Raw genomic sequence first — 22082 nt, forward strand, 5'->3', positions numbered from 1 at the left:
GGAGGATAACCGAAAAATACTTTAGAACCAAGGAACGTCATCCAGTAGTTCAATTCGCGATCCCCTTCTTTCGCTAGCCTTTCTTGTTTATCGGCTTCTTGACTGAAGAAAAGGTAGGAAAATAATAATAATAATAATAATAATAATAATAATAATAACCTTATTAGGGTTAAGAATTTATTGGGTTGACAAATTTTAATAATAAAATTAATTTAATAACAAAAACAACCCAAAAATTAACAATATTATAAAAAGTTACTTATAAAAATAATAAATAGAAATAGGTATAAAATTAGCTAACTTTAGCAATTTAATAATAAAAATATTATTTAAAACAAACCTAAGGTAATCCCCCACTTGAAAATAGCGCGGCCGAACACTGAGGTCTCGGTGCGCCTTAAGCCTCTTCTGGTACTCTTCGACCCTCCGGACCACCATGTCTCTTTTCTCTTCCAGGGAATCCAACTCTGAAATCAGCATCGAGTTTTACCCTCGATGCAACTACGCCCGACTGAGTGCAACTTTTTCTTGAATCCTTCCAGGATGGTCCAGTTAGCATTCTCTACTTAGCCGTTACCCTGGGGATAGGCTACAGAAGCCTGAACCGATCTGGTGTCGATTGTAGCCAGGAAATTCTAAAAATACTCTCCCTCAAACTGTCTTCCGTTGTCCGCGACCAACTGCACCGGTACTCGAAACCGAGAGACGACGTTTCTCCACGAGAACCGGGCACACTGCTGAGATGTGATGGTCGCCAACGGTTCAGCCTCGATCCACTTAGAAAAATAGTCGATAGCCACGATAATAAAACGTCGGTGTCCGGTCAGCTGAGGGAAAGGCCACAGGATGTCTACGCCCCACTTAGTGAAGGGAATGGTCGAACTGACCGGGTGGTAGAAAGTTGCCGGCCTCCCTACAATCTGGGCGTACGACTGGCATGATTCACAAGACTTTACAAGTAACTCGTAGTCCAACTGGATCGAAGGCCAGCAGTATCCAATCAGCATAATCCTCCTAGGCAGGGCCCGGCCCCCTTGATGAGCGGAGAAAAGTCCGGAGTGCAGCTCAGTCATCACTAGCTCTGCCTCGAAACGGGACAGACACCTCATCAAAGGACCTCCGTAAGACCTTCGGTAGAGCCGACCTTCTAATATCTAGAACCGATGAGCGCGCAGCTTCACTTTTCTGGCCCTTTACTCATCCTCCGACATAGTCCCGGACTCTAAATATACTTTCAGGTCGATTATCCAATCGTCATTCTCCTCGTTTACCGGGGCCACGGGCGATGCGTCAATGCAAGCCGTTTGGAGTTCTTCAACCCGAGCGATCTTAGAAATATACTCAAGAGCCTTGTGGGACAATCGCGACAACATATCGGCGTCCGCATTGTCCGCTCTCGAGATATGCTCGGCAGCGCACGAATCAAACGACCCCATGATCGACAGGGCACAGTCCTGGTACCGAGCTAACCGATCGCCCTTCGCCTCGAAGGTGCCGGTGACTTGGCCTATGACCAGGGCGGAATCGGTCTAGATCCTAACGTGTTGGGCCTCCATAGACCGGGCACTGCGCAGACCTGCTATAATCGCTTCATACTCGGCCTTGTTGTTTGTCGGGGAAAAGCGGAGCGACAAAGCATAGTAGATCTTAAACCCTTCCGGGCTCGTCAACACCACTCCGGCCCCCGCCCCCTTTTTGCAACTCGACTCGTCCGTCGCGATCTCCCACTCACTCGGGTCGGGTTCGCGATCATTTCCGACAGTGAGATTCCTCGCCGAGCACTCGACCACAAAATTTGCTAAGGCTTGCCCTTTGATAGCCGGTCGGGGGGTGTACTCAATAGCAAACTGGGTTAACATCATTGCCCACTTAATCAACCGACCGGATGACGCTATCCACCGAAGGATGGCACCCATTAGTTGATCCGTCAACACTCGAACTACCCGACCTTGAAAGTAGGGAGTGAGTTTCTTTGCTGCCGTATACAGGGCAAAAACCACCTTCTCTAAACGGGAATACCGCAGCTCCGGCCCTTGAAGCGCGTGGCTGATGTAGTAGACCGGTCGTTGCCCGCCATCAACATCCGTTCTGTAGAGTACAGTGCTGGCAGCCCAGTTTAGTGCTAGCAGCCCGGTTTCGTGCTGGCAGCCCGGTTTGACGCCAAAAGGTAGACCTGCAATTCTTCTCTGGGCTCTGGTCGGGAAAGCACTATTGGCGAAGCGAGGTACTCTTTCAAACTCTCAAAGGCCTTTTGGCATTCTTCCGTCCAAGCGAACGTGGATGTCTTCTTTAATGTCTGGAAGAATGGGTGTGCCCGTTCCGCGAGTTTCGAGAGGAAACGGCTCAAGGCGGCCAACCGGCCTGTCAGTTGTTGGACTTCTCGAACTGTGGTCGGCGGCCTCATGTCAACGATCGCCTTAACTTTCGTGGGGTTCGGCTCTATTCCTCTCCTTGTCATCATGAATCCAAGAAATTTCCCGGTCTGCACGGCAAAGGTACACTTGGCTGGGTTGAGCTTTAGCCGGTGTCGCGTCATAATTTCGAAGCTCTCTCGAAGGTCCCTCGCATGTCATCAATATAGGCCTCCATTTTCTTGCCGATCAAGTTTCCAAACACAGCGTTCACCATCGATTGATAGGTTGCTTCGGCGTTCCGAAGACCGAATGGTATCACCAAGTAACAGTATAGGCCGTCCGGGGTGATGAACGCTGCCTTTGCTTTGTCCTCTTCGGCCATCATTACCTAGTGGTATCCCTTAAACGCATCCATGAAACTCAGTAGCTCGGCTCCGGCCGTTTCGTCGACGCACATTTTCCAAGCCGGGGGCTTGGTAACCAAGACCACATTTGCCAACCACTCAGGGTAGTGGACCTCGCGGATATGCCTGGCAACAGCTAACGATTTCACTTCCTTTCGGACAAACTCTCGGCGGTCGGCCGACAGATGCCTCTATTTTTGCTTTACCGGTCTTGACCTCGGCCGAACCGCCAGACGGTGACAGATAATTTGGCGATCGATCCCTGGCATGTCTTTAGGGCCCCATGCGAATACGTCGGCGTACTCCCGGAGAATGGTTACGATCGCATGCCTCAAGTTCCTAGTCAATGTCGTGCCGATCTTCACTATTCGATCAGGTCGGGAATCAGATAAGGCAACCTCTTCCGACAGCTCGGGCTGCTCGACCTGGTCGTCGTCTCTTCTCTTGGTGATGGTATTCACCTTAGACGTGTTGGCGTCCTACTTATGGACCGCCCTGACATAGCAGCGCCTGGCCGACTGAGGATCACCCCGCACCATACCTACGCCTCCTGGAGTCTGGAACTTCATGTAGAGGTGCGGCATGGAAATAATGGCCCCGAGCTGCGAGATCCCCGGTCTCCATAGTATCACGCTGTAGACGCAAGCCAAGTCAACAACGACGAACTCCATCATTACTCGGAGCGCCTTGGGGGCAGTCCCGACCTCAACCGGTAGGCGCACCGCTCCCTCTGGGTGAATTAAGGCCCCCGTGAAGCCGGAAAGCGGAGTCCTGACCGGGGTCAGCTCGGACTGGTCTAACTGGAGTTTCCTAAAGACCTCCAGATACATGACATTGACGCTTGAGTCGGTGTCTACCATCACCCTCTGAACGTCCACGCCGTTAATATCTACGGTTACGACCAAGGCTTCGGTCGCACAGTCAACACTACTCGGCAAATCCCGATCCGTAAATACTATCGGCTCCAGCTTCGGCCTTTTCTCGGGATTAGCCTCCTCAACTAGGCCGACGTGTAAGTCCCGGGCCCAATTGTGGTGCTTTCCAGCGCTGTCGCTGCCCTTTGGTCCGCCAAAAATCACGTGGATAACTTGCTTTGAACCTGCTGGGGGAGGCTCTCGATCTTTCTCGGAATCTTTGTCTTTTTTGTCCTTGTCCTTCTTGAAGAACTTCTTCCACTTCTGTAGTAAATCCTCAATCAATCCTTTCAAAACGTGACACTCCTCGGTGTCATGTCCCCGATTGCGGTGGTAAGCACAGTACTTGTCCTTATCGGGGTCGTCTTTCGATGGTGCTGGTAGCTGGATCATGTGACAGGCCTGGGCATGCTGCAACACTTCCGCCACCGGTCTACTGAGCGGGGTGTAGACCGGATTTCCATCTCGATCTTTCTGTCTGCGATCGTTCGAGCGTCGTTGATCCCTCTGATCTCTCCTCGGTCCGCCTGTCTCCATCAACCTCTTAGCCGAGTTCGCCTCCGTGGCGGTGGTGTGGTCGACTACCCTACGAACAGCATCCTCATAGTAGAGGGGTGGTCGGAGAATTAGGTCTTAGTAAAGATTCCAGCCCGCAAAGATGCTAACAACAGGTTGACCGCTGTGGCATCGTCAACCGGCTCGATCTCTATCATCTTAATCTTCCACCGTTCAATAAAAATGGAGAGCGGTTCGCCCTCTCGCTACTTAGCATTTTCTAGGTGAGAAAAGTGTTTCTTGACTGTCTTGGACATGGCGAATCTCTAAGTAAACTTGCGTTCCAGTTCTCGAAAATTGGAAATAAACTCTGGCTCTAAGGTTTTGAACCACTCTGCCGCCCTTCCGGTCAACGTGGAATAAAACGCTCGGCACATGACGGCCTCCGACACCCCCATCATGAGCATGTTACCGTAATACGAGTTAACATGCTGTTTTGGGACCGACCTTCCGGCGTAATCCTTATCACCGGGGACATGCAAGTCGATGGGGTAGGGCTGGCTCATAATCTCTTGAGTGAAGGGCGTTCGTAGCAGGTTGCTGGCTCAGTCGGCCGATCTGTCGTCACCCTGTTCTTGCTTCCACCTGTTGAACTCAGCGCGCACCTGATCAAGTATTCCACGGGAAAGACCGGACTAACGGGCAGCGGGGCAGTATCTCGATGGCGGTGAGGACGGGAGTTGGAAGAGCTGACCTCGTTGGAGTCCCCGTCGCTCGGAGTTGGCAAGTCCAATGACATACGTCCTCCCTCTATAGCTCCTGACCTTCATCGGACAGGAGGTCGATCCGATCAAAGGTGCTCGCCCTCGGTTGCTTTTCCTAGTCAACAAGGCGCATGGCCCCCAAACCGCTCAATCGGGAGAGTGGCGGGCGCCGCGCGGGAATCGGCTCATGCAATCTAGATGACACCGAACGTCTCTCAAACTGAGCCCTCCGTAGCCTGGGAGTTGCGGTTACAGCAGCCTCGATCGTAGTAGTCTCTGGGTTGAGGAACCTGGGGTTGGACGGGCGGCATCGGCTGGAATGGGAAAGGTTGAGCGAACGGCTGCGAGTAAAAACGCGGTGAATTAGGCCACCATTGCATGTTCGGGTCCATCGGGTATGCCGGGTACTAATAGGGGACCAGCCCGACGGGGATAGGGAATGCATGGGGCTGGTGGATAACGTTAACTGGGTCGGGGGGTGGCGCCCCGGCCATGTTGTTCGGCTCGTCACGGGAGCTGAGCCGAGTCCGAAGGTCTGATGGTGCCTCCTGCTCCGGGTTGACAGCGGCGAAGTAGTCCATGTATGGGTGGTACATGGTCGGAGACCGAAAAGCGGAATGAAGTGATCGGCTTAGATTATCCAGTCCCCACGAACGACGCCAAAAATGATAAAGTAATATAAGGATGTACGAATAAAATACTCTGTATTAATACTCTAAAGTGTACAAGTAAGAATACCCTATACGAAACCGGTCTACGTGACAGTGGGTCAGAGGTTCCCGGTCTCTTTGACTATTCAGAAGATAAAACAGCCAAAAGTCCTTCCTCTAGCAATAAATGCGCCTTTTATAGGTGGCCTCGAGAAGTGTCTCGGCCTTATAGCATGTGTTACGCGTGTCAAGCATGCACCGACCTGCACGATGGCCTTATGTACGGAAGCCAAATGCGAGTTCCCAATAGGCTGGGACTACTAGCCGAATGGGATGCTGATTAAAGGGTGGGATGTGGGTTCGGGCGGCCTACGTGGACCGGGAGGCCGGGCGAGGTACTTAAGCAAGAAAACACTGGTAGCCGAATGTAGACCGGTAGACCGGGAAGCAGAGAGCGGGATTTTATCCCTATCAGTATCATTCAATTAATTGAATAATATATTACTCATTTGTTTGCAATTATCTTAAAAAAATTGATATATAATATGATTTATCTAATTATATTATTACTAAAATAAATAATATTACGATTAGTCATTTTAATCTAAAATTGGAGTTAATACCTTATATAGTCCTCGACTATAGTAGTTTTACTCAATTTAGTCGTAAATGACTTTTTTTGCTCAATTTAGTCCTCGACTTTGATGGTTTTACATAATTTAGTCCTTTGTTAAAAATTTTGTTAGTTGACAGTTAGAAATAGGGTCCTAATGGTAATTTTTCATCCTTCATCTCATTTGGGATAATTCCTTCTTCTTCCCCTAATTAAGATCCACTCAGAAATGTAAATTTTCATACCAAATCAACTTCAACCCAAAATAAATAAATACAGAGTAAATAAATATTTGGATACGAAGATTTACATTTCTATTATGCTATCAAACCTTTTAGTTGCCATGGAAGTGCTTGAGAGGTTAGCCATGACAACAGTGAGAGCTTGATCGATTTATATATTTAAAATTTATTGACACATTCGCTCTTTCTCGCTTCTTTGGTAGCATTTTTCTTTGGTGATAAGTGAAAAATGTAATGCGCAGCACACAGAGATGTTAAAACAATAGTTGTAACACAAGAGACTTGATAACGCAGTTTGGGAAAAACCCTATTCTGCGAGGCACTTCTCAGTCTTGAGAATTTGCCTAAATCCACTAAAAGCTTAATATTCAAAGTACATAGTTTTGGGACCAGAAATCACACAATAGATTGATCTCCTCCTATCTAATCTATTGTAACCTAAACACATGTACTACTTTCTAGGGGAATTTAGAATCCTCTCAAAACCCTCTTAGACCTCACAATATTAGCTAGGGAATTCGTGCCTATAGTTTAGTTGAGGAGTTCTTTAAATAGCCAACAAATCAGAACAAAAACAGTACTAGTATTATTCCTAGTTTGCTTGGGATTTGATCTTCAATCTTTGTGATCTTCTTTCCGACTTGAATTAGGATTCCTTTTTGCCAACAATTAAGACAAACTTTTTAATTCAACATTCTCCCCCTTTGTCAAATTTTTGGCAAAAATCTTGATTTCTCCCCCTTAGTTGATTCTCCTGTATTTCCCCTTTTAGGACTTGTTGAATTATGAATCTTCTGTTTGTGACTTGAGTTAATAGTGGAAGTATAAAGGAGCTGATTATAGTTAATAGTAATAGCAACATGGAATTGTATTGTCTTCATCAGCATCAGATGTCAATATTGTAAAAGATCTGGATGAAGTTTCATCATTAGCAATCTACACATCAGTGTTGTCATTACATTTCACTTCCCAAAGACAATTCAAAGACTAGCAGCAGCATACTGTTCCTCCTTCTTGATTCAACTTCATCAAGGACAATGCAATAAGCATATTGTTCAGCAAAAAAAAAACAGTAATTATCATCATAAAAAAATGCAGTAGAGCCAGCCAAAATAAAATACTTCTCCAAAAACCTTGATTTCTCCCCCTTTTTTGCTCAAAAATTTTCTGAAGGTGTTGAAATAGAGTTTTCAACATCTTGAGTCTCTTCTTCTTATTCTTGACTTTCTTCTTGATTCTCAACATCTTGATCATCTTCTCCTTCTTCTTGACTTTCTTCTTCTGAGTTTTCTCCTTGAGTCTCTTCTTCTTCTTCTTCCTGTCTTTCTTCTTGACTGATTCTATCTTCTGTGTCTTTCTTTAGTGCTTGCAGCCACTGTAGTACCTCTGTTTTTTCTTCTTTGAGTTCTAGATGTCTCCTTGTGATCCTTTTCTCTTCTTTCTCTATTTCTTTTAGCCTTTTCTGGAAGTATTTTAGGAGGATGGTTTTATCTGTTGGATCTTCCTTTGGAGTGGTAGTTGTCAAGTCGTTTTGGTGTGTTCCCTTCCTTAGTTTGACTGTTATTGAGAGTGTTTTGACTGGAATTATGGGTTTCTGTTGCTTGAGTGCTTGTTGGACCAGTAGTGTGTAAATCAAGTTGGGGAATATTAGAGAAGCTTTGGGTGTTCCATTTCCTACTAAATTCATGATCTGGCTGTGCACAATCTCTCCAAAGTTGATCTTGATTCTTTTACCAATCTTGTATAGTAGTTCTGCTAGACTTCATTTAATAGTGTTTTCATGGAGTGAGGGCATCCAGTTGACTAGAGCAATCTTTTGGAGTATGGCATACTTGCTCGTCAGTGAGGCTGCTTTGATTTTGTTCTTCTCAAAGCTTACATTACCAGCTGTCAGTTCTTGGGCAACTTGTTCACTATTGATGCTTGTAGAGTTTTCTGTGTTTGAGGTGCCCATGTAGTCATTAATCAGGGAGGGTGTAAAGTCATAGAATTTACCTCTTAGGTAGATCTTTCCGTACATTGGATCACTTGGGGTTGATGTTCCTGCTCCCAGATTGTTGTAAAATTCATGAACACCTTTTTCATATGGTTCAATGTTTGTTACTGTTCCAAGCATTTTACTGTGAATGAGAATTTCTGAGATCTGCTCACTGTCCTTCATTTTATCAAGCACAAGGAGTTTCTGACTGATGATCTTTCTGGTTGTGAATTTTTCCCATTTTGTGGCATTCTGTTTGGTCAAAAATTTTTTACTGTAGGGTGTTGGCAGATTTGATGTGTTGACTTGTGTTCCACTTTCCTCTTCAGCTACCCCTTTTCCCTTTTCTTTGGCAGTGTGTTTTCTTAGTGATTTTCTTGCACGTGTTCTTGACCCCACATTTTCTTATATTTCTTCAGTTTCACTTGCTTCTCTCTCACTATTCCAGCTGGTCTCCTCTTCTGTTTCCTTTTGCTTTTTCTTGTTTACCTTTGGTTTTCTTGGGGGTGGTATGTTAGGTTTTCCTCTAGGAGGTCTGGCTGAAATTGGGAAATCTTCAGGTCTTTTAGCCCACAGATCTACCCCTTCAAATGGATCTACTCTCTTCCTTTTTCTTTGTGTTTTGTCTGTTGATGGTGTTGGAACAGGGGTTTCAACATTTTGAGTTGGGAGGTGTTCTATACGTGTTGGAACAGGGGTTTCAACACTTTGAGTCGTGAGGTGTTCTGTACTTAACATACTAGGATGGAAATTTATCTCAGTGTCCTCATTCTGAGGCTCTGTTTCTCTCTCTTCTTCCAGAAAAACGTATAGATCCTTCTCAAGAGTGTCCGAGGGGGACGAATTTGAAGCCCTAGGTTTGGGTGTGAAAATCCCCTTTTGGGTATTCACCCGTTCTTCTTTCGATTCTTCATCTAACAGTTGGCACGCCCGATTGAGGGCCAACAGAGATTGATGGGGTTTATCATTCGGATTAGCAATCATATTCTCCCCCAAATTAGCCGCCATTGGCATAGGGTTAGCTACTTCTTCATTTTCGACTGAGGGTGGAAACGGATTACCTGGAGATGCAAGATTTGTGGCGAGTGATTCTCTGTTGTCTTGTATCTCTTGGAACGGCACCTGTGACACAGGTACTGGGTTCATGATGATGGTGGTTGGGTCGCCGGTGTACTCTGCAACAGAGGAGCTGTCGACGCCTTCGGGTTGCGAAGTTCCCCTCCGAGGCACGTGAGGTTTAGCTTTCTTCGACCTTTTCATGTCTTGTGTTTTTCCCGAAGTGCTTGAGTTGATTTGATTGCGGGTTCTTACCATGTTGAGAGATGTTGATTTTGTGTAAGGAAGGTAGTGGTATGGTGATGGTGTGGGTGGAGTGGTGGTGTCGTGGGTGGAGTGGTGATGTTTGGAAGAGACGGAGTCTTGGGAAGAAGGCCACGAAGGGTTTTATTTTGTGGGCTTTGGATGGGTTTTGGGCCACAAGTGGGCCGGTCAGGTGGATGGAATTATGTTTTGTTCGTGAAGCACTCTTTCTTTTTCCCTTCTTCTTTATTATTATTATTATTATTATTATTATTATTATTATTATTATTATTAATAAACAGCTTACACTTGGCATAAGCCAATTTCAGATCTTAACTTTGCAAATCTGTTTCCATCAAGTGCTTTTGTGAGATATCTGCCAATTGTTTGTCGGTACTGATATGTGTAAGCGTTACAATTTCATCCTCAACTAGTTCCTTTATGAAGTGGTGTCTGATGTCGATATGTTTGGTTCGCGAGCTGAACAGGATTTTTGGAGATGTCTATTGCACTTTTGTTGTCACAGTATATGGTCATTGTTGATTGGTGGATCCCATAGTCTTCTAACATCTGTTTCATCCATAATAGTTGTGTACAGCAACTCCCAACAGCAATATATTCGGCCTCTGCTGTTGATAGGGATATAAAGCTTTGTTTTTTACTTAACCAAGACACCAAATTTGTTCCCAGTAGAAAACATCCTCCTGATGTGCTTTTTCTATCATCCATATTTCCCGCCCAGTCTGCATCGCAGTAAGCAGATAGGTGTTTGTTTGTGTCAAAGGAATACCATATGCCTAGATCAATGGTCCCCTTTACATATTTGATAACTCTTTTTACAGCTTTTAGATGTGTTTCCATGGGATTGGCTTGATATCTAGCACATATTCCTACCCCAAAACTTAAATCTGGTATGCTGGCTGTTAAATAGAGTAGCCCTCCTATCATGCTTCGATACATGGTTTGTTCCACTTTTTTCCCTTCTGAATCTTTAGAGATCCTCTCTGTTGTTGGAACAGGTGTTCTGACAACTTTGCTTTCATTCATCCCGAATCTTTTAACAAGATTTCTTGCGTATTTGCTTTGTGAGACAAAGATTCCATTTTCTAATTGCTTAACATGTAGCCCCAGAAAGTAGTTGAGTTCACCAACCATACTCATCTCAAATTCTCCTTCCATATCTGTAATGAATTGGTTCTTGTAGCAGCTTTGTGTTGATCCAAAAACTATGTCGTCAACATAGATTTGTGCAATCATGATATCTTTCTTATGAGTTTTTACAAATAGTGTCTTGTCTACACTCCCCCTTTGGTAACCTTTATTCAGCAGGAATTGGGTTAATCGCTCGTACCAAGCTCGTGGAGCTTGCTTTAAACCATATAGTGCCTTTTTGAGCTTGTAGACATGTTCAGGATGATATGGATCTTCAAAGCCTTTTGGTTGGGCTACATAGACTTCTTCTTTTAGGTACCCATTTAGAAATGCAGTTTTTACATCCATTTGATACAGTTTCATTTTTAGGATGCATGCTACGGCTATCAGAAGCCGTATGGACTCAATTCTAGCTACTGGTGCAAAGGTTTCTTCAAAGTCTGTTCCTTCGACTTGTGTGTAGCCTTGGGCTACTAGTCTGGCTTTGTTCCTTACTATGTTTCCTTGTTCATCTGTTTTGTTTTTATAGACCCATTTTGTTCCGATGACATTGACATCTTGTGGTTTGGAGACTAATTCCCATACCTCATTTCTTTTGAATTGTTCTAATTCTTCCTGCATGGCTTCTATCCAAAATTCATCTAACAATGCTTCAGTTGTGTTCTTTGGTTCGATTTTTGATGTGTAGCAAAGATCTCCTTCAGACATCTTGAGGTAGTCTCTGTTTTTTCCTCTAGTCCTTATTCCATCTTCTAGATCTCCAATGATATTTTCGAGGGGGTGATTTTTCTGAGCTCTTGATTTTGGTATGACAGGCTGTCTTTTAGTTTCTTCACCCTCATCTTCTGATTTGGTCTCTGTTTCTTCACCCTCATCTTCTGATTTGGTCTCTGTTTCTCTTATTTCTGCAGAGCCATTCATTGGTGGTGGAATTGTTGTTTCAACAACTTCTGAGTCTTCTTCATTATCAGTTTTTTCTTCTGAATTTTCATCACTGATGGTTACATTTATGGATTTCATCACACTGTTTGTCCTGAGATTAAACACACGAAAGACCCGACTGTTTGATGAGTATCCTAGGAAGATTCCTTTGTCACTCTTGATATCCAACTTTCCTAAGGATTCTCTATCTCTTAGTATGTAGCAGTTGCTACCAAACACATGTCTGTGTTTTAGATTTGGTGTCTTACCTTTCCAAATTTGGTAGGGTGTCGTGTTTGTTTCTTTCCGTATGTACACTCGATTAATCAAGTAACATGCGGTATTTACAGCTTCTGCCCAGAACTTTGGTGATATTCTTTTGTGATTCAGTAGGACCCTTGCCATTTCTTGTATGGTCCGATTTTTCCGTTCAACTACCCCGTTTTGTTGCGGTGTTTTGGGAGCCAAGAATTCGTGATGAATTCCATTCTCGTCACAATATGTTTTGAACTGTGAGTTTTCAAATTCTCTTCCATGATCACTTCTTAACCGGATGATTCTTCTTACCTTTTGATCCTTTTCGTTTTGTATTTTGTTGATGAGGATTTTGAAGGCGTTGAATGTTTTTTATTTGTCTCTGAGGAAGTTTACCCATGTATATCGTGAGAAATCATCAACGGTTACATGAACATACCTTTTTCCTCCTATGCTTTCTGTTTGAGTGGGTCCAAATAGGTCCATGTGGAGAAGTTCCATAATCCTTGAGGTATGAATTCCTGGTGTTCTTTTGTGTCTACTTCTTGTCATCTTGTTTTCAAGACAAGCATCACATTTTCTATTTTCATCAATGTCCAGTTTTGGAACACCTCGGTATGCTCCTCCTTTTAGTCCCTTTTTCATATCATGAAAATTTATATGGCCTATACGTTGATGCCACATGAGTGTTTGATTGATGGTGGTTTGATTGCAGATTAAGTGGCTATCCCATGTGTAGCATCTATCCGAGGACTTTTTTCCCATCATGACACATTCATGTCTTTGGTTGTACAGTTTGCAATTTTCTTTTGAAAATTCTACCCTCAGTTCATCCTCACATAGCTTACTTATACTGATAAGGTTTGCTTTTAAACCTTGTACCAAAAAGACTTTTGGTAATCTGGGTAGACCATGGACATTCAGTGTTCCACTGGAAATGATTTGCCTCGTTTCTCCATTTCCAAAGGTTACATGTCCCTCACTTTTGTAATGGATGTCCTCTAGATTGTTTGGGTTTCCGGTCATGTGTCTTGAACATCCACTGTCAAAGTACCAAACACTTGTCTCTTTGCTGATTTTTTAAGTATAGGCTGTGATTGGTGTTTGATTTTTTCTGACCCAGACTCTTTGGGCTGGTTTTTGTTCTTGCCTTACCCAGATTCTGTTATGGAGATCATTTTGTCTTTTATAGCAGTGTGCCTTGATATGTCCTAATTTGTGACAGTAGTAACATCTGATTCTTCTTCGGTGTTGAAAGTGATGTTGTAACACTTCTCTGTTTTCGACTGCAGAATCTTTTCTTGTCGCTAAGTCTGGTTGTATCGTACCTTCAGTTAGTCTTCTTATTTCCTGTAGTAACCTATCTTCTTCTTTTAGTGATTTCATTAACTTTTCTTGAGTTTCTTTGTGAAGAAGTATTTCTCTTTCCTTTTCACTTTTAAGAAAGTGATTTTCTTGCATGAGATTTAGGTTTACTTTGATGATTTCTTCCCACTTGGCGTGCAGTTGTGTGTAGGAGTTCAATAGATCTTGCATGTCCTCCTCTGATTCAACATTGCCTTCATGATTTGTGAGAAAGACCACAAAATTTGTGTTGTTCTCTTCTTCACTATCTGAGTCGTCACTCAAGGTTGTTACATATGTGATATGTTTTGTTCTTCCTCCTTAGGTAGTTTGGACATTCTGACTGAATATGTCCATATCCTTTACATTCATAACACTGTATTCCATCTAGGTTTGAATTTCCTTTCTTCTTGGTATTAACGGATTGGTTTTGTGCAAATGATGGATTCCCTTGATTATTTGAGAAACTCTTGTTTTTGTTTCTGAATTTGTTAAATTTCTTGAGAACTCTGTTGAAGTTTTTTGTCAGCAATGCAATGGATTCTTCCATGTTTTCAGTGTCTTCATCTGAGTTGGTTTCTTGTTTTGATTGAAGGGCTATTCCTTTACCATTGGGCTTTTTGTTTTGCAGCATCTCAAGCTCATATGTTTTAAGGTTTCCCATTAGATCACTTAACTTGCAGGTATTGAGATCTTTGCTTTCTTGAATAGCTGTTACTTTCATCATAAATCTTTCTGGTAATGATCGTAACACCTTCTTTACTAACCTGTTTTCAAGAATGGGTTCTCCTAAGTTATAGGCTTCTCCAGCAATTTCTAGTATTCTTCCATTAAACTGTGTGATATCTTCTTCTTCCTCCGTCTTTAGGTTTTCAAATTGAGTTTGGACCATTTGCAGTTTTGATTGTTTGACTGTCGAGTTTCCTTCATGATGATCACACAATATATCCCATGTTGTTTTTGCTACATTTGTGGCAGCAATTAGTTTGAATGTTTCTTCACTTACGGCTCCGTAGATGGCATTCATAGCTTTTAAGTTATAGTCGAATTCTTTGAGTTCTTCTTCGCTCCAATCAGCACGACCTTTTGCTTTGTTATTTTCATCAAGGGGATGTTTCCATTCATTTTCAACAGCATTCCATACTCTTTCTCCTTGGGCTAATATGTAGATTTTCATTCTTGCTTTCCAATAAGAGTAGTTTGTACCACTTAGGGCTGGTGGTCTGTTGTTTGATAGTCCTTCTCTGGGGAATTCCATTAGGATCCTGCTAATAACTTAAGTAGTTTGGCTCTGATACCAATTGAAAAATGTAATGCGCAGCACACAGAGATGTTAAAACAATAGTTGTAACACAAGAGACTTGATAACGCAGTTTGGGAAAAACCCTATTCTGCGAGGCACTTCTCAGTCTTGAGAATTTGCCTAAATCCACTAAAAGCTTAATATTCAAAGTACATAGTTTTGGGACCAGAAATCACACAATAGATTGATCTCCTCCTATCTAATCTATTGTAACCTAAACACATGTACTACTTTCTAGGGGAATTTAGAATTCTCTCAGAACCCTCTTAGACCTCACAATATTAGCTAGGGAATTCGTGCCTATAGTTTAGTTGATGAGTTCTTTAAATAGCCAACAAATCAGAACAAAAACAGTACTAGTATTATTCCTAATTTGTTTGGGATTTGATCTTCAATCTTTGTGATCTTCTTTCCGACTTGAATTGGGATTCCTTTTTGCCAACAATTAAGACAAACTTTTTAATTCAACAATAAGTATTGTCTTCTTCTAGATGACTAGATCTAAAATGTCATTTTCTTCTAGAGTTGGAAGGAGGCAACAAGTGTTACCTCTTTCAAAATTGGAAGGGTATAACACAAATATTTGATGAAGGTGACAACATTGATGGTCGGTGGTAGATATGTTATATTGTTATCCAACATTTTAATTTTGTAGTCTATCCAAAGGATGTGTCTTTCACACCCCGACACAATATAATACCGATAAAGTATGTGAGAGAATGTAAATAATGGTAACTCAATGGCTCAGCCGACAAAGTCAAACATCGATACGCACAAGAGATCTGTCAACATCGATACGCACAAGAGATCTGTCGAGTTTTGAACATTGGTCTTTTCTTCAAAATATTACCTAGTAGACCAATGAGCTAACTCCGTATGAGCATTTTAATTTTTTACTAAATGAAGAAGAATGTGGACAGATAATTATCATGCTAAATAAGCAATATATTAGTATAAAAGTGACATTTAATAGATGGTTTACTTACAAAAAAAGGGTAGAATGAGGTTAATCGCATAATTTGGTTGAGTTTGATTATGTAACTGAAATTTTTGGAAGTTGATTATTTAATTGTTACTTGATATCAAAGAAATTTTGAGTAGTTTTTTCTTTGCATTTATTTCTTTTGCTAAACGTACTACGAACATAACTGTCCATTTATTAGTTCGGATCTCGTGAGTCTAGTTCTATGTCTATGTGTAAGGAGTAGTTGATAGGTTCTTATTCCTTCATCCGTGATCTTTTGTATTTTTTTTGTTGTAGTCTAGGGTTACCACCGTCGAACACAGTGACTAATCTCCTCGTTGAATTGTAGGTATCTCTAATGGGTGGGACAGTTGGCTTAGAGATTTAAGACTGCTCCATCACCAAATTAAATTTATCTTTTTAGTTTCCTAAAAAAAATTGTTATTATTTTTTTTTTGAAGATATTGTTATTTTATTTATAGTTGAATGACTTATATGATATAATTTCTGTTTTTAATAATATAAATCATGTAATATTATTTATTTATTTATTATTACTATAATAATATAATTCAATTTTATAAGGGTAACTAAGTAATTTCACTAGAACATTAACTAGGTTTGCTTTTTGAGTAAGAATTTTGGGTTCAAAAGAAATGCAGAAGGCAACTCCGTTAGTTGTGTTTAACATTCTCGTCTCTCTCTCTCCTCTTCCCTAGTCCCTACTAAGGCTACGTTCAACGGAGGTAAATAAAGGTAGACTCCTAGAGAGAGAGAGAGAGAGAGAGTAATATAAATGGTCGCTGTGTTGTGAAGCTCCGGCAGATTAAACCCCTTTTGCTCTTGTTTTCCGGCCAAGAACCCCACCATGGACGATTCCGGTTTTATCCGATTTCCGGGCAATCTTGATCCTTGCGCTCGAGAATTTTTCCCGACCAACCCCTTCGGTTCTCTCTTGCCGCCGCCGCCGCAGCCGCAGCAAGTTTATTTTCCCTATCCTCCTTACCACCGGTCACCGGAGGAGGGTGTGGGGTACCCTCCACCACTTGCGCCGCCGCCGCTGCAGACCCCGTACCTTCCGCCGCCGAGTCACACGCCCACCCGGTCGCTTCTCATCAGCATGCTCTCCCCTGACGCGAGCGAGTCGCTGGTGAGGAGGGAGCTGGAGGTTTTCGGCGACGTGAGGGCCGTTCAGATGGAGCGGGTGAGGGAGGGCATCGTCACCGTCCATTTCTACGACCTCCGCCACTCCCAGGCGGCGCTGCTGGAGATTCAACAACAGCACATGCAGCAACAGTACCGTCTGCGCCGTCACTACGAAACGGTTATGACCCAAAATTTCTTTCCGCCGCCGCCGGCTCCGGCGGCGGCGGCGGGCCTCATCGCCGGTCGGGCTGTGTGGGCCCAGTTCACCAACCCCGCCAGTTACGGCGTCGCCGACGGGAATAATCAAGGGACGCTGGTGATATTCAACTTAGACCCCCGCGTTTCCCCTTCTCACCTCAAAGATATTTTTGAAACATTTGGTATATAACTCATAAATGTTCTTATAATTTTTATTTTTCTCGCTTTGTTTTTGGGATAATAGTAAATTTTCCTTAATATTTGAAATTGAAGGGACAGTGAAAGAATTGAGAGAGACACCCATGAAACGACACCAAAGGTTCGTGGAGTTCTACGATGTAAGAGACGCAGCTAAAGCACTGTCGGAGATGAACCACAAGGAAATAAATTCCAAGAAAATCTTGATTCAATACAGCCGCCCCGGTGGCTGTGCCTCAAAACCCAACCCCAAATTCCACACAAGATTTTCTCACCCGCCGCCGCGGCGCTCCGCCGCTGTTACATGGTCGAGCAAGAAACCCAACCAGTCCAAAGGAAACCCTTGCGGGTCAGTTCAAGATTCGATGGATTCTCTGTGTATAAGGAGCAGGAATAATAACGATAATGGGTTTAAGAAGGGGGGCACAGATGGATCATCTTCTTCCTCGTCTTCATCGTATGGTGGCAACACAAATAGGCGAAGAACATGGAAAGGGCAAGGAGGTAACAACGTTAAACTGCTGGCCAAGGACCATGATCCTCGCTTCTTAATAAACGAGGATGCAGTCATGGAATCCGAGAGCACAGATTCAAGAACCACTGTCATGATAAAAAATATACCCAATAAATACAGGTTTGCTTATAATAATACTTTTGTTAAATGGGTATATTTTATTATGAAAAAATTACACTATATCCCTTAGGATAATGGTAGAATTAGTCTCTAATTATTTGTTTGTTCACTCTTCTTTCCAAAATGTTAGTTCTCATCTTTTGTCTTTTAAGCTATGGTGTTACACTTTTTGTTCTTTAGAAAATAATAGGGACTAAAAGATAACTTACAGATGAAAAATAAGTACAAACACAATAAGTTAGCTTAAAAACGAAAAGTGAACAAGATCAACATGATGAATTTTATAATTTTATAATTATAGATAAAAATGTAATTTTCCCTTTTATTATTTAATTTTGTTGGTTTTGAGATAATGAGGTGAAAGAATATGTATTGTAAATGTTGGGAGGAGTGGGGGGTGGGGTTTTTGGGGTCTCGGGCAAGGGATTTGACTGACATTATTATTTCTTGGGGGGTGGCAGTCAGAAGCTCCTGCTCAACATGCTGGACAACCACTGCATTCACTGTAACGAGCAGATTGCCGCCGCACACGGCGGCGATGACCTCCCGGACCACCCCAAATCCTCCTACGATTTTGTCTACCTCCCCATTGATTTCATGTGGGTTTCGTTCTTCTTACCCTACTCTACCTTCTTTCTTTTTAATTTATTTCTTCTCTAATAATGTTGTATCATTATCTAAATTATACTATGGACTAGATTTTACTTTGCATTTGTGAACTCTCCTCCAAAAATAACATTAACATTTAGATTCTATATCTGTAGTTTGATACATTCTATACTTGCAATTTAAAAACACATCACATAATAATAATTACATAAACATAATATGAACAGACACATAACATGTTAATCAACATATTATATACTTGCAGTTAACTTGTTATATATGTGTTTGTAGTTATTATATATTTTTAATTTGTTTACAAGTATAAAAACACTGTAAATATAAAATGTATCAATTATAAACACATAATTTTTAATTAAAATTTACAATGGACCCATGTTCATAGTATAATAATTGGTATCATTAACACTATAGTTTAATTACATGATGATGAAGAACAGTAACAAGTGCAACGTGGGATATGGGTTCGTGAACATGACCTCGCCCCAAGCCACATGGAGACTCTACAAAGCATTTCATCAACAAACTTGGGAAGTCTTTAACTCCAGAAAAATCTGTGAAGTCACCTACGCAAGATTACAAGTACGTAATATCCAATCCTCCCTCTCTCTCATTTAAATATATATATATATATATATATATATATATATATATTGAAACCAAATATATATAGAGGGTCGTGTTTCTGTGCGACTGCACTGAACACGAATGCACCACAAGATTCTCCAGCCTCCAGGCATGTTTGAGAGTCATTATAGTGCATTTAGTTGTATATTTTCTTCTCTCAGAAGGTTGATTCCAATTCTAAAGTCTTCATGTAAATCACAGTAATTCAGTAACTCAGTTAACAGACTCAAATGTTGGGGTCTACTGGATTGTACATTTTAAACATAATTTCACAATATGTTGTTGAGTTTTGAACTTTGATGTCTCTTTCTGAATACTATCTACTGATCGAACTACTGAGCTAAAGTCGTGTGAACAATAATGTATATTTTGTTTGTTGTTGCTACTGAAGGGGTTAGAAGCACTGAAAGAGCACTTCAAGAACTCCAAGTTCCCGTGCGAGGCGGAGGAGTACATGCCGGTGGTGTTCTCTCCGCCGCGAGACGGGAAGGCTTTGGCCGATCCGGTGCCCATTGTTGGGCGCCCACTGCTCCTCACTTCAACGGAGGAAGAAGAAGAAGAAGAAGAGGAGGAGGAAGAGTCCAACGTGGAAGAAAACGGGTACGGTGGCGCCGGCGCCGGCGATTGTGGAGATCTAGGAGGTAATGATGACGATGATGAAGATGGGTAGAGACTAGAGAATGAGAGAAAAATGGGTAATCCAAACTAACTATTAAATCAAGATTTTCTTGATTCTGCTACGAAAGATTTGGAAGAGGATCTTGGTGGCCAGTGCGCCGCCCAATAGCGGTGCTTCTCTCTCAGAACACAAGTCTCAAGTCTAACCTGCCATTTCAGTGTAGTATATTTTATGTCATCATACTCGTGAGTTTACCACTATAGCTATTTTAGGCTAGCTAGCTAAGATATGTGTTATAGCACTTATTTAGTACTCTATGATTTGATGTTATCATTAATTTACTTTCCTTTGTTTTTTTGTCTTGCATTATTTATATCAAAGTAAATCTGAAAATAAAAAGACTCATCAATCTTTAACCTAAGGTCAGTGGTTCAATCACCTTAGATATTGAGCAATTTTAAATTTTTAGGTAAGTTGTTCTACTTAATAGAGGTGTTTAAAATTCAACGAAAGAATTAGTCATTGTGTTTCATTGGTTGAAATCTCGAGCTCCACCAAAAACTAAAAATTATTTATTTAAAAGTAGTAATTTGCAAAGCTAATTTGTAGTGTAAGTAATATTTATATATATTTCCTTTTACTTATCATAATTTGCTTAATATGGTTCGGTAAGCTTGGTTTATTATTATTATTATTATTATTATTATTATTAAATCAATTGATATTTTATTTAGTATGTAAATGAGTGTTTTTTTTTTGGGTTGTTATTTGCTTATTTAGAAGAAAAGTACGGAGTTTTATTTCATTCCTCTCATTTTTATGTCTACTAAAGTTTAAATTTAAAAATAAGTAAGAAATAGTTTAAAATAAACAAAACATAAAGAATTGCTTTGACTAATTAATAAATATGACAGGTAAAATAGAATAAATGGAGTATTACCTCTTGGCTAATGTTGTGTCATATACGTTGTTCTATCTTATTAACTCTGCAAGTTTATAAATAATTCTAATGAATTTTATGGGTTCAGGAATTTTTGAGATTCTTTGGTCTCATTCTTTTTTTAAACTGGTTGTCTCGGCAAGGAATTGCAGTTTTATAAATAAGATTGGATGATAGGGTTCTCTCACACAATAATATGTTGATATGTAGATGTGGCTGTGGCATTAGGGTTTGAGATGATCCATTGCATTTGGATGGTTTGCTTAGGTTATTGGATCCCATCATCTGAATGTGCCAAAATTCAAGTTTTATAGAGTTAAATCATAATTGTCCAGTATAACTTTAATCAAATTAGTATGATGGTAATGACAATATTTCAAGTTTAAACTTTTGATGAGAGGGGTTAATTAACCTTGATTTGAGCTGGTCAATGTGATTACATGTTTCCCTTGTCACTAAGAAAAAAAAAATCACAATTATTGATTTGTCTTTTTAGAATGTGTTTCTCAAATTTTACAAACTTTGACTACTTCCTTATAATTCTAAATAAAACAATACATTCATATCTATATATGTCATTTTAGATATGTCATATTTTACATGTTGTCAATTAATAATAAACTGTTAATATACCAATTATTTTTTTTAACAAACATCTAATACTATATACTACTTAAAATAAATAACACAATCTGAGTCAAAAACATTATGGTCGAACGACATAGCTGTGACTTCTCAAATGAGATGTCTCATGTTCAAAACCTCCAAATTTTCCCATCGTAGATTTTTGTGAGTTTTTTACCGGAAATATAGGAGAGTGAACAAGTGAAAAGAGGAAAAAAATGGGGAAACAATAAATTCTGACAAAAAAAAAAAAAAAAGGCATTATATGCCCAAAGCACGCCCCTTCTGGGCGCACAAATTGTTGCACACACGCACCAATCTGCAAATGTTTTCCCCTTTCCCCCCTAAAAGTGGACCTTACCTAAAAATCATATTTGCAAGAGAAAAATATAGCCAAAATCTCCTTTCTCCATTAGATAAAAATCAATTCCTAGTTTTTCCTTCTTCAAAAACTGAACAAAAATTACTATTGTGGTTGCTCTAAGCTATAATAATTAAATGTCATAAATGTGTGGATAGATAGTGTCAAGTTAAAAAGGAAAAGGAGGAAGAAAATTTTAAAAATGTGGTCTAGTGGCACCTGGTGTCTCGGTTTACACTCCCATATGGATGATGGGAGTGGGTTTGGCTTCAGTAGGTTGAGAAAGTAGCTATGAACAGATATTACATTGTTATAGAGTCAGTACTACCCAATAAAAAAAATTTAAAAAATGTGTAGCATTACTCTATTAATTATTCACTAATTACCAACACCTTACAATTTTATTTCTGTTCCATTTTATCTAAAGAAAATTATTTATGTAATTTTTTTTTGTCT

At 41.0% G+C, this 22082-nt stretch overlaps 3 protein-coding genes across 3 annotated transcripts; 1 reads left to right on the forward strand and 2 right to left on the reverse strand.

Moving 5' to 3' along the window:
* Positions 1-3237: 3237 nt before the first annotated feature.
* Positions 3238-4209, reverse strand: LOC116026930. The gene has a single exon (XM_031268356.1). It carries the CDS (start codon positions 4207-4209, stop codon positions 3238-3240), a length of 972 nt encoding a protein of 323 aa, XP_031124216.1.
* Positions 4210-7649: 3440 nt separating this feature from the next.
* LOC116026931 (histone H3.v1-like) lies at positions 7650-8597 on the reverse strand. The gene is made up of 2 exons (XM_031268357.1): positions 8269-8597; positions 7650-8196 (listed from the first exon to the last, which is right to left on the reverse strand). Exons 1-2 carry the CDS (start codon positions 8595-8597, stop codon positions 7650-7652), a joined length of 876 nt encoding a protein of 291 aa, XP_031124217.1.
* A 7827-nt stretch (positions 8598-16424) lies between these two features.
* LOC116027962 (protein terminal ear1-like) lies at positions 16425-19989 on the forward strand. The gene is made up of 5 exons (XM_031269764.1): positions 16425-17178; positions 17270-17828; positions 18290-18427; positions 18896-19037; positions 19474-19989. Exons 1-5 carry the CDS (start codon positions 16521-16523, stop codon positions 19750-19752), a joined length of 1776 nt encoding a protein of 591 aa, XP_031125624.1. The 5' UTR covers positions 16425-16520; the 3' UTR covers positions 19753-19989.
* Positions 19990-22082: the final 2093 nt, after the last annotated feature.

This window comes from Ipomoea triloba, chromosome 8 (assembly GCF_003576645.1).
Source record: "Ipomoea triloba cultivar NCNSP0323 chromosome 8, ASM357664v1".
NCBI classification, from domain to species: domain Eukaryota; kingdom Viridiplantae; phylum Streptophyta; class Magnoliopsida; order Solanales; family Convolvulaceae; genus Ipomoea; species Ipomoea triloba.